General features: G+C 42.0%; 1 protein-coding gene across 3 annotated transcripts in view; it reads left to right on the forward strand.

The window, feature by feature from the left end:
- Positions 1-12,286, forward strand: part of ntrk3a (neurotrophic tyrosine kinase, receptor, type 3a) — a 90,621-nt gene that overhangs the window by 36,129 nt on the left and 42,206 nt on the right. For all 3 annotated transcript variants that reach the window (XM_085283123.1, XM_085283125.1, XM_085283124.1), the window contains one exon: positions 7,621-7,775. In XM_085283123.1, the coding sequence (XP_085139249.1) occupies positions 7,621-7,775 (155 nt within the window). The remainder of the gene's footprint in view (positions 1-7,620; positions 7,776-12,286) is intronic.

A 12,286-nucleotide genomic window follows, 5' to 3' on the forward strand; every position in this document is an offset into this window, starting at 1 on the left:
TATTAATTTATTTTGCCCGAAATGCCAGAATCTCAGGTGAAAGATCACAAAAGTTCAACAACCACCAAACAGCTAAGACAGTAAATGAGAGCAGGTACACGGCTTCTGCACAAAGACGTAAACACACAGCACCGACGGATCAGAATCAGTGAGATGTCGCCTTTCTCAGCTGACAGTCGGGGCTGAAAGCCGACAGCTCGCTGATTCTGATCCGCGGGTCCGCGCTGTGTGTTTACGCCCTTTTTTTAGCTCCCCAACTTGGTCTAGAGAGTATTTTAAATTCAGGGAATTTAAAATAGAAAGTAGCTCGTCCACAGAAGGACTGGTAGCTCCCCTTTCGATAAGGGTTCAGATTGCGCGAACAGGTGTGGGATTAGAGCTCTGGGTAGCTCCCCAACTGGGTCTAGACTGGGTCTAGAGAGTATTTTAAATTCAGGGAATTTAAAATAGAAAGTAGCTCGTCCACAGAAGGACTGGTAGCTCCCCTTACGATAAGGGTTCAGATCGTGCGAACAGGTGTGAAATGTGTGTGTTTAGTTTGTTTGTTTGCTTGTTTTAATCAATTTTAAATCATGCTTTTTATTTTTTTTATTTCTAATGTCTCTGTAAAGCACTTTGAATCACCTTGTTGTTGAATTGTGCTATACAAATAAATTTGCCTTGCCTTGCCTTGCCTTTTTGCGCTGATCATATGGCTGTTAGTTTTATCTCTCTCCAAACAATATTGACCGAACCAGCAGCAAAAGAAGATCCAAACCACGCTTCACATAAACATCGTCATGAATTCCCTCTGACTTTTGCTGACTTTTCAGGATAAAAATCACACTTCATGCACAGCTCTCTCTCTCTCTCTCTCTCTCTCTCTCTTTTCTGTATTATTCGCTTGCTTGTTACGCACCAGTCGAATTATAATATTTCTGACTGTCAAAATTTCCCAGAATCGAATCAAATCGAATTAAATCGAATTAAATCGTGGATCGAATCGATTCGGGACCTTGTGAATCGGAATTGAATCGATTCTAGAAATCAGTGACGATACCCAGCCCTATTCAGTACCACATACGAAAGTGACCCAGGTCGGATTTGAAAATATTGGATTTGTGCTGTTCAAACTGTCATACCATGACCGGAAATGGGTCGCATAGGATCAAAAATGGCGGATTTCTTGCGCTTTTGCCTGCAGTGTGAACGTAGCCTTTGTCTGATCCTGAGACACCAGCAACTTAGACTTTAAGTTTGCAGATGATACAAAGGCTATGTTTTATTACATTTTCACTCTTCTCAGTGGTTGATCCTCCTTTTGATTTTTGACTCTCTCATTTTATTATCCAAATCATTTTCAGTTTTTGAAGTTTTTTTGTGTTTTTCTTTTTGCGTTTAAGTTTATAGTAGTGTATCCAGAACTTGTCTGCAATATTTTCAGAAGGTTTATTTGTTTAGGAGAGAATTGATACATATCATGCATTTTGTCTGCTTACCACAGATAGCCATGGCAAGCAGTATTTTCAATAGTGCCAACTTTTTACCCCTCCGTCATAAAAGACCGATGGTGTCATCACCCCATCAGTGGCGTAGACACCTAAATTCTGAATATGATAACTGGAGAATGCAATGTAGGAGCTTCAAATTGATACCACAAGTGCATCTAAAGAAAAATCTCTAGATGGTGCAAGACTGCATCCAGTAAAATAAATATTACATTATAATAATAGGAATATAGAAGATCAAAAAGTTTAAAGAACAGATTACAAGCTTTTGCTGATTTGGCCAATCTTATGTTTGAGGCTTTGTGAGAATAACCCAATATATTATCTCTCCCTATTTGCTTCTCTCTTATCTGTATTCTTATCTATAAAGTTTCAGCATGGCAAATTTGGTAAGCGATGAACAAAAAATAGTTTTTGTACAGTGTTTTTTACAGTGTGCTCTGAGATAGGCATGAGATGATGCCATACATCATTTCCTCTGAAGGTTCTCCCTCAGACACCTTAGAACATGACATTAGAAGAGAACACTGACATTCTCACTCTGGGGGATAAGGTCATGCTGCACAACCCAATGTTGAAAAAACCCAAAAGATTTTAAAAAAGAAACTGACCCAAATATGGTGTAGAGTAGGGCTGGGCCATATTATACCGTTCACGGTAATACCGGTATAATGTTAGGCAACGATAGGAAAATGAAATATCGCGATAGAATATGAGTAAAACGAGCATGCGCAGAGCCTTTGTTTTCATATGCACATGGCCGATTGTTGAGTGAAACAGATGAACCAGATTTGGTTTGTAAAAATGGTGCAACTTCAGTGATGTGGAACTGGTTTGGTGTTTGTCCGTCAGATACACAACAATTGTCGTATTTGTCGGACTAAGATGCTCTTAAATCTGGGAGTAATCTGGGTCCTAAACTCCGTATCGTTCAGGTCAAAAGAACACTGCAGCATCACAGAGTTTAAAAACTGTCTAAATTCTTTCATCTTTAATAAAACGATCAGAATTGCTGCTTTACCAGGTGTATCTATGAAGTTTAACTTCCAGGCATCCATGAAAACAAAATTTATTACATTTAACAGAGTTAGAAGTTAGCAGGAAGCTAGCGGACGTTAGCTCGCTAGTTTCGCTAGTTACCTAAGCATGATATTGCATGTTCTGACTGAGAGATTTCTGAAAAAATTCAAACGTACAGCTCTGCTATCACTTCCAACATAAATGAAGACAGGAAACTAAACAGCAGTGACGTTTGTACGGTTACTGAAGTTGGGCTAGCTGGTATACAATGATGTGCTACGTGATCGCTAGCGACACAGCTATGTTAGCATAACATACACAGTGAAGCTGGAGGACGAACACTAACACTTTTCCACTTATAAAAGTTAACATGAAGGCTCCTCATGGTTAGAGACAAATGCAATCGCATGGCAGGATGCTGTAAACGGACCAAACTTCAGTCAGGAGAACAACTGAGATAATCCATCCACAATACGAGGTTAGTCATTAATATACTGCAACAACATGGGACTAGAGCCGCTGCCAGAGAATTCAACATTAATGAATCAAAGGTACAGAAGTGGAGGAAGCAAGAAGAATGAGTTTAATAAAGTTTGATTTATCTGACTGCTTTGTTTCGATTAATGTGCCTTATAATCCCGCGCACCTTATGGTCCGAAAAATACGTACTGCACACTGCAGTTTAATGTTGCAAAGCACCTCTTTTTAACTTCAGTGGATATTATACATGGTTATGCTCAGGATATGTCAGCCCATTTCTACTGGAAATGCCTTTTGGTTAAACTTTCAGCAAGGAATTTGCATTTGCACTGTTACGTTTTTATAAAGCTTTAATGTACATAAAAAACAGCTTCTTGTTTAAGTGAAAATAAATGGAAGGTTGTCTTTTTGCGCTAGTAATGTTGTGGAGTTGTATTTTGTCTCGCATCAATTATATCGTCAGTTATATCGTTATCGCAAATTTTCATATATATATATCGTGATAAATATTTTTGGCCATATCGCCCTGCTCTAGTGTAGAGGATCATCATTGGTGATGTTGGTTTAAAGCAGAGGTTAATACAAATGTATTAAATGTTTATTCCCATAAACAAATAATGTATTGATAGTTTCCTTTTTAACATTCTCCATTTCTTTTAAGTGTAATATAGAAATGTTTTCAGACAATAATGATAACTAGTGATCAAAAGATTTGACAATGATGCACAATTATTGATATAAATATACCATTTTGTAAAGAACTGGCACCAAATAAGTAGCTTTTGAGCATCAAACCGGACACATCTCCCCATCTGTTTTGTAGTGCTTGTAAAAAATGCAGCCGTGTATTTATTATTTAATAGCACATTTAATTCAATTTTATATAGCGCAAAACCACAACAACCGTTGCCTGAAGGTGCTTTTTAAGATAAAAACCCTACAATAATAGAAAACCAAAACAATCAAGCACTTGGCAAAAGTGGGAAGGAAAAAATTCCCTGTCAGATGAAAAAAAAACCTCTGGCAGAAGGTGCAGACATCTGATGCAAAAGACAGAAATTAATAATAACTAAGAGTAGAAAGAGGCAAGTAAAGAAGAAGCGCCCAGTGCATTATGAGAAACCCCAAGAAGCCTGGGAGGATTCAGAGTCACCTGATCCAGCCCTAACTATATGGTTTAGGAAAAAGGAACGATTTAAACCTAATCTTAAAAGTTGAGAATGTGTCTCCCTCCCACGTCTAAACTGGGAGCTGGATCCACAAAAGAAGAGCCTGAAAACTGAAGGGCAAAATATTTCCAAGCATTTTGAATACAAATTTTTCAAGTGATTTCAAGTGAAGGAGCTTCAAGAAAAACCTGATAATAATGAATTACAGTAGCCCAGCCTAGAAGTAATAAATGCATGAACTAGTTTTCCCCACAGCTGTCAGACTCCTGAACTCTGCCTCCTGACATCTGACCCATGTTATCACATGGACTGGACATACACAAACCCACAACCACCTACACACACAATGGACAACTGTACCCTCATACACACAATAATAACATGGACTGAACCACCACTCACAACCACTTGCACTTTATATAGCCTCTGTAGACATTATCCACATATCTCACTTATCTTAACTGCACTACTGTATAATTCTGTGTAAATAATCATTCTGTACATACGATAAATTTTAAATCTACAACTGTTTATAACTTGCATAGTTCACATTTCTGTATAGCTGTATAGCTCATATTTCTGTATAGTTTTTCATATTTATATCCTGTTTATAGCCGGTACATAGCTTGTACTCAATACAGCCTGTACATACTTATAGTTATAGCATATTCATAACATACTTCATACCGTGTACATTATAACATACCATAATAGACCCATTTCTGTAATATACTCACATATCTATATTATTGCTAATATATACTGTAATATATCTATATCATGGCTAAAGCACTTCTGGATGAATGCAAACTGCATTTCGTTGCCTTGTACCTGTGACATGTGCAATGACAATAAAGTTGAATTCTAATTCTAATTCTAGTTTTTCAGCATCCTTTTGAAACATGATATTTCTAATTTTAGAGATATTACGCAAATAGAAGAAAGTAGTCCTACAAATTTCTTTAATATGTGCATTGAAGGACATATCCTGGTCAAAAAGTATTCCAAGATTCCTCACAGTGTTACTGGGCCAAGGTAATGCCATCCAGAGTAAGTATCTGGTTTCTAATAAAGTTGGGTATCATCTGTAGAGCAATGAAAATGTATCCTATGCCAGGGGTGTCGAACTCCAGACCTCGAGGGCCGGTGTCCTGCAGGTTTTAGATATCCCCCTGGGTCAACACACCTGAATCAAATGACGAGTTCATTACCAGGCCTCTCAAGAACTTTAAGATATGTTGAGGAGGCAATGTAGCCATTTAAATCGGCTGTGTAGGATCAAGAACACATCTAAAACCTGAAGGACACCGGCCCTCAAGGCCTGGAGTTCGACACCTGTGTCCTATGCCAATGAATGGAGGAAAGATTGGGTAACAAAAGGTTTTTAAATACCGTATTTTTCGGACCATAAGGCACACAGGATTATAAGGCGCATTAAGCAAAACAAAACAATCAGATAAGTCAAACTTTACTCAACTCATTCTTCTTGCTTCCTCCACTTCCGTACCATTGATTCATCCATCCATCCATCTTCATCCGCTTTATCCGGGGCCGGGTCGCGGGGGCAGCAGCCTAAGCAAAGAGGCCCAGACCTCCCTCTCCCCAGCCACCTCCTCCAGCTTATCCGGGGGAATACCAAGGCGTTCCCAGGCCAGCCGAGAGATATAATCTCTCCAGCGTGTCCTGGGTCTGCCCCGGGGCCTCCTTCCGGTGGGACATGCCTGGAACACCTCACCCAGGAGGCGCCCAGGGGGCATCCTTGTCAGATGCCCGAACCACCTCAGCTGGCTCTTTTCGATGTGGAGCAGCAGCTGCTCTACTCTGAGCCCCTCCCGGATGGCCGAACTTCTCACCCTATCTCTAAGGGAGAGGCCAGCCACCCTTCGGAGGAAGCTCATTTCTGCCGCTTGTATCCGCGATCTCGTTCTTTCGGTCACTACCCACAGCTCGTGGCCATAGGTGAGGGTAGGGACGTAGATCGACCGGTAAATTGAGAGCTTCGCTTTTACACTCAGCTCCCTCTTCACCACGACGGACCGGTGCAGCGTCTGCATTACTGCAGCTGCAGCCCCAATCCGTCTGTCGATCTCCGGCTCCCTTCTCGCATTACTCGCGAACAAGACCCCGAGATACTTGAACTCCTCCACTTGGGGCAGGAACTCATCCCCGACCCGGAGTGGGCACTCCACCCTTTTCCGGCTGAGAACCATGGCCTCAGATTTGGAGGTGCTGATCCTCATTCCCGCTGCTTCACACTCGGCTGCGAACCGCTCCAGTGCGAGCTGGAGGCCCTCACCCGATGAAGCCAACAGAACCACATCATCTGCAAAAATCAGAGATGAGATTCTGAGGCCACCAAAGCGAAAGCCGTCCGCCACTTGGCTGCGCCTAGAAATCCTGTCCATAAAAATTATGAACAGAACCGGAGACAAAGGGCAGCCCTGGCAGAGCCCATCACCCACCGGGAACGAGTCCGACTTATTGCCGGCAATGCGGACCAAGCTCTTGCAACGGTTGTATAGGGATCGAATGGCCCGTAGCAATGGGCCAGACACCCCATACTCCCGCAACACCTCCCACAGGACACCCCTAGGGACACGGTCGAATGCCTTCTCCAAGTCCACAAAACACATGTAGACTGGTTGGGCAAACTCCCATGCACCCTCAAGTATCCTGGAGAGGATAAAGAGCTGGAATTTCAAGCAGTACAACATTTTGCGGCAACAACAAAACGTGAGACATTTGTTGTTTTTATGTTTATTTATTGTTTTTATGTTCAGTCTCAACTGTTACGAAGTTGATGTGCAGTTAATAAGTGCAATAAATATTTATACTGGAAAAGAAAATCGTGAGAGAATCGTGATCTCAATTCTAAGCCAAAAAATCGTGATTCTCATTTTATGCAAAATCGTGCAGCCCTACTTCACATTAACTTTCATCGAGTAGAAAAAAGTTGTGCTAACATAGCTGTGTCGCTAGCGATCACGTAGCACATCATTATATACCAGCTAGCTGATTTGTGCTGATGTTGGTAAGATTCCAGTATGGTTGTCTTTCTCTAAATTTATGCCAGAAGTTTCTAAAAATATCTTAAATACAAGCTGACTCATTTATTTTAATATAATTACTTGGCTGATTCATTTCACCAGCCTGAAAATGCACAGTTCAAAGGAAATAGACCCAAATAGACCCATTAATGTTCACTGTTACACCAGTCTTTGTTGCCATGGATTCCAGGACTTCCAAACTGGAGTGTGTTCGGCTTAGGCCCGCTGGGGAGCAAGTCACCTCATGGAACATTGCACTTCTTGATTAGATGCTAGTTCTATAGAACTAACATCTAATCAGAACCTTCTTAAAAAGTTTTGAAAATGACAAACGTTCTTGTTCCGCTGGCAGTGAGTCTAAAGGTGAGTATGAGATTTAGAGCATTGCTAATTCTGTCAGTGCTCTTCTCTTTTCAGGCATTTGGAGGATGTGGTGTTCACCTGTGGCTGTGAGATTCGCTGGCTGCAGCTATGGCAACAGAGAGGAGAGGCAGGTCTTAGCAGCCAGCAGTTATACTGTGCTGACAGCTACAGGAGAATATTGCTTCAAGATATGAACATCAGCAGTTGTGGTAAGCTTGTGTGGTTATATTTATACTCTAAATATACACATTAACCATGGTATTCTGACTGCTGATTCCATTTAATTGCAGCCAGTAAATCTCCAGTAGTTGATTCTGTTCATCTGGATGTAGCGTTTTGTAGGAGAAATGTTTCGTCACTCATCCAAGTGACTTCTTCAGTCCCAGCTGACTGCAGGTTTCATCTTATAAACAGTACATTTGCACAATGACTGAAACCAGCCCACTGAAGGAACAATGGGCTGGGAGGTCAGTTCCTTAATCTTAATTATGCAAATTCTCATGACCGTTGATCAACAACCACTGACTAAAACCCACTGATCAAAGACCATTGATCAATGGGTATGAGTACCATTCACCAAGAGTTGGGGAATGGCTGCAATCACAGCATTGTAAGATGGCGAAAGATGTACCCTTAGGCGCTCTCCTCGATTCAGAGATGGTCTTTCCCTTTTCATGTAAATGGCCTCCTTGACTCCGCACTCAAACCAGCGTTCCTCCCTGTCCAAGCTGTGTACATCCTCATCATTGAAAGAGTGTCCACGGGCCTGTAGGTGTGAATAGACTGCAGAGTCCTGGCCTGACGAGGTGGCTCTTCTGTGTTGTGCCATCCACTTTGCCAGAGGTTGTTTTGTTTCCCCGATGTATAAATCCTGACAATCCTCCTGGCATTTAACAGCGTACACTATGTTACTCTGTTTGTGTCGGGGGACCCGATCCTTGGGGTGGACCCATTTTTGGCGCAGCGTGTATTGGTGTTTAAAAGCCACAGAGACCTGGTGTTTAGAAAAAATGTGTCTCAACTGCTCTGACACGTACGGAATCACTACAGGTTTTCGCTTAAGCAGTGGTTGTCCTTTTCTCCTGGATCGGCTGGAGCTTGCTTTTGGCGCCTTCCCAGCTTTGACAAAAGTCCAGCTGGAATAACCACATTTACTCAGGGCCTTCTTGAGGTGCTGTTCTTCTGCTTCCCTGGCCGCTGTGTCTGTGGTGATGGTGTTCGCTCTGTGTTGTAGCGTCCTGATGACACCCAGTTTATGCTCCAGTGGATGATGAGAGTCAAACCTTAAATACAGATCCGTATGCGTAGGTTTACGGTACACATCAGCTTTTAGATGTCCCCCATTGCTGATGGAAATCTCACAGTCTAAGAAGGCTAACCTGCCACTTTTCATATCCTCCCTGGTGAATTTGATGTGATATGAACAGAATCAGCTATTGGAGATTTACTTACCTGGATGATTGAGCATCCATCAAGATGCAGCCAGTAAAATGATGGTCAGAGCATTTGTCTTTCTTTCAGTAATGCTGGGCATACGCTGTGTGATTTTTGGCCCATTTTGAGCCGATTTTTCAGTCGTGCGACCGACTTCATCGTGTGTCGTGCATCATGTAGTATACATGGGTAACGAGAAGCGATTAACACCTCACGTCCAGCTCCCGATCATCAATCGTTTGGTCATAAGAAAATCAAACCTGTTTGAAATCTTGTCGGCCTCACAAAATTATCACGACTACAACAACCGTGAAAATAATTGGATGGACATTGCTGCTCAATCACAGCTGCCTGTTCATAGTTTTTTATTAGCAATTTAGCAAGGTTGATGGTGGTGGTGTGCGTGTCTGTGTGAGTGAAAGACAGAGAGGAAGAGAGAGGGAGAGCGAGTGACAGATTTTCTGCTATAACCTTCATGTTATGGACGCACAGTGTGAGCACTCAGGTCGCATCAGAGCCTCGGGCTTTATAGTGTGAGACTCTGCATCGTGACCTACGAACTTCTAACCCCTGCAAGTCAATCATACAGTTTGAGCAGGAGCTGAATAACGCGACTGAAAAAAATCGCACAGTGTTTGCACAGCTTAAGTCTGTCGATGCTACTGAGGTATCCCTGTCAACCTCATAAAATCAGCAGAGAGAAAAACTGAACACAGCACCTTTAAACAAAAATGGATAAAAGTCACTAGCTTGAGGATGATGATGATGATGATTATTGTTGTTGTTTTTATTGTTATTAAAAGATAATAATAATAATAATAATAATAATAGTAATAATAATAATAGAAATGTTGGCAGAAATGTTTTTTACACACACACAAACATACACCATATACTGTATACTAGAAATGCTAGTTGGTTAAATTATTCTTATATGTTCAGTTATCAGTTACCTGTTGGTTCAAAGATCAAAGAAGAAGGCACCTGCCACTGACTGGACCTGCAGCTCCAGCAGATAGCTGTTCTTTCCCCCCCCCTTTGTACACACACAGGCACACTCTTACTAAAGTAATCAAGCAAAACACAATCGTCTAAGAATGTGTATCTCTTTGTTCTTCTTTGTTCCGTCTCTCTGTATTCATATTACCATGGTGCTGTGTTGAGATGCAAGCTGTTGCAGTAGCCCTTGTGTTTATGACTTTGCTACTTAAACACATTTTTTTTCTCATTGGGCTTTTTTTCTTTAATTTAGGTTTTTTTTTAACACTGGTGAGCAAGACCTGGTATTCTAAGGAGAATAATCTGTCTCTTCCGGAGGAGACAATGGGCTTGCATGGGTAAAGCTAAGTGATTCGAAAATAAGAGATGTAACCTGTCCATTCCAGCTAACATCATGGGGAATGTGAGTTCCTTGAGCATAGGATAGATTAAAGAGGGCTGATTATGACACAGAGGGACTACTGTGAGTTTAGTATGTTGTGCATCATCTAAACATGGCTGAACTCACACATCCCAGATGACAGCATTAGTGACTGAAAAATGGTACAATCCTGGACATGTTACTATGTGGGCCAGATATTGATCTGGACGGTGTTAGACTGCATTCATAGTACTTCTTATCGGTTATTGTTGGTGTTGTTTACATTGAACCATCAGCTGATGAAGATGCAGCATGTAACATCACTCTTTCCTCGGTAAAATGCCTGCCAGCCCTGAATTCTGGGGTTTTTATTGTTGTCACTGCAATCCCTCTTCTGACCATCTGACCACAATGTAGTCCTGCTGACACCAAGGTATGTTCCTCTTGCTTAACAACACATTGTATCTACAAGAGTTGTTCATGAGGCTGTGAAGACACTGCAGGTCTGCTTTGAGTCTGGAGCCTGGAAAGTACTTTATAATCTGCATGGAGGAGACATTAACAGTTTCCCTTGCTGCATCACAGACTAACAAAATGAACAATAAGCCTTGCATTGCTAGTGACCAAAAGGAACTACTTAATTAAAGGGTTAAATCCAACATCTTCAGGTTCGGGCACAGAGAAGAACTGAGGAGAATGCAGCATGACCAAAGGGTGAGGCAAAGGAAATGCTAGGACCCTAGGAGAGCTGGACAAGGACGTAGAAGGCCCTTAACCAATCAGTAGGACCAATACCTGCTGCTTTGTGCAAGGAGGAACAGGATGAGCACTGCCAGAGCTACAAAATTACCTCCATCAAGCAACTGATGTGAATATCTTTGACCAAACTATCAGAAACAGAATTAGGAGGGTGGCCTCAGGGCCCAACATCCCCTAGTGGGCCCTGTCCTGACTGCCTGGCACCATGAAGCCCAATGAGCGTTTGCCATTGAGTAATAATAATAATAATAATAATGGATTGGATTTATATAGCGCTTTTCAAGGAACCCAAAGCGCTTTACAATACCACTATTCATTCACTCTCACATTCATACACTGGTGGAGGCAGCTACAGTTGTAGCCACAGCTGCCCTGGGGCAGACTGACAGAAGCGAGGCTGCCATATCGCGCCATCGGCCCCTCTGGCCAACATCAGTAGGCAAGTAGGGTAAAGTGTCTTGCCCAAGGACAAAACGACCAGGAAAGAGAGCCCAGGGATCGAACCGGCGACCTTCCGGTTACAGATGCAATTCCCAACCCCCTGAGCCACAGTCACCCAGTACCAGAATTGGCAGCTTCACCTCTGGCATTGTGTGCAGATGAGAGCAGTTGAACCCTGAGCACATGTGACAGATGTGAAAGGGTCTGGAGAAGCTGTGGAGAGCATTATGCTGACGGTAATGTTGTTCAGCATGACTGGTTTGATGGTGGGTCAGTGATGGTAGGAATAGGAGGGACACACAGACCTCTACATGCTTGGCAACGGCATCCTCACTGCCATTAGGTGTGAGATGAGAATATGCTGGAAATTGCTCAAGGATGAAGGAATTGATACCATTGACTGGGCCCACGCTTGCCTGACATAAATCCAATAGAACCCCTTTGGGACATTATGTTTCAGTCCATCCAATCCCACCAGGTTCCATCTGTCCTGGATCTTAGTGATGCCCTGGTCCACACTGAGCTAGGTCAATTTATTTATAATCAAAATTTAAAAACAAAAAGGGTTAACAAAAGTGTTGTATAAATAAAAGGAATAAAACAGAGCAGGAAAATGCAGAAAAAAACTTAAGACAGACAAGAAAAAAAACATAGTGTCACATTTAAACACAAGGGCGTAAAGATATGGGTGTAAAGATAGGTCTTCAAGTGTTTAAAGGTATTAAG

Source organism: Mchenga conophoros, linkage group LG7 (assembly GCF_057382185.1).
Source record: "Mchenga conophoros isolate Kocher_MC1m ecotype Shallow Benthic linkage group LG7, M_conophoros_male_GT1.1, whole genome shotgun sequence".
NCBI lineage: Eukaryota > Metazoa > Chordata > Actinopteri > Cichliformes > Cichlidae > Mchenga > Mchenga conophoros.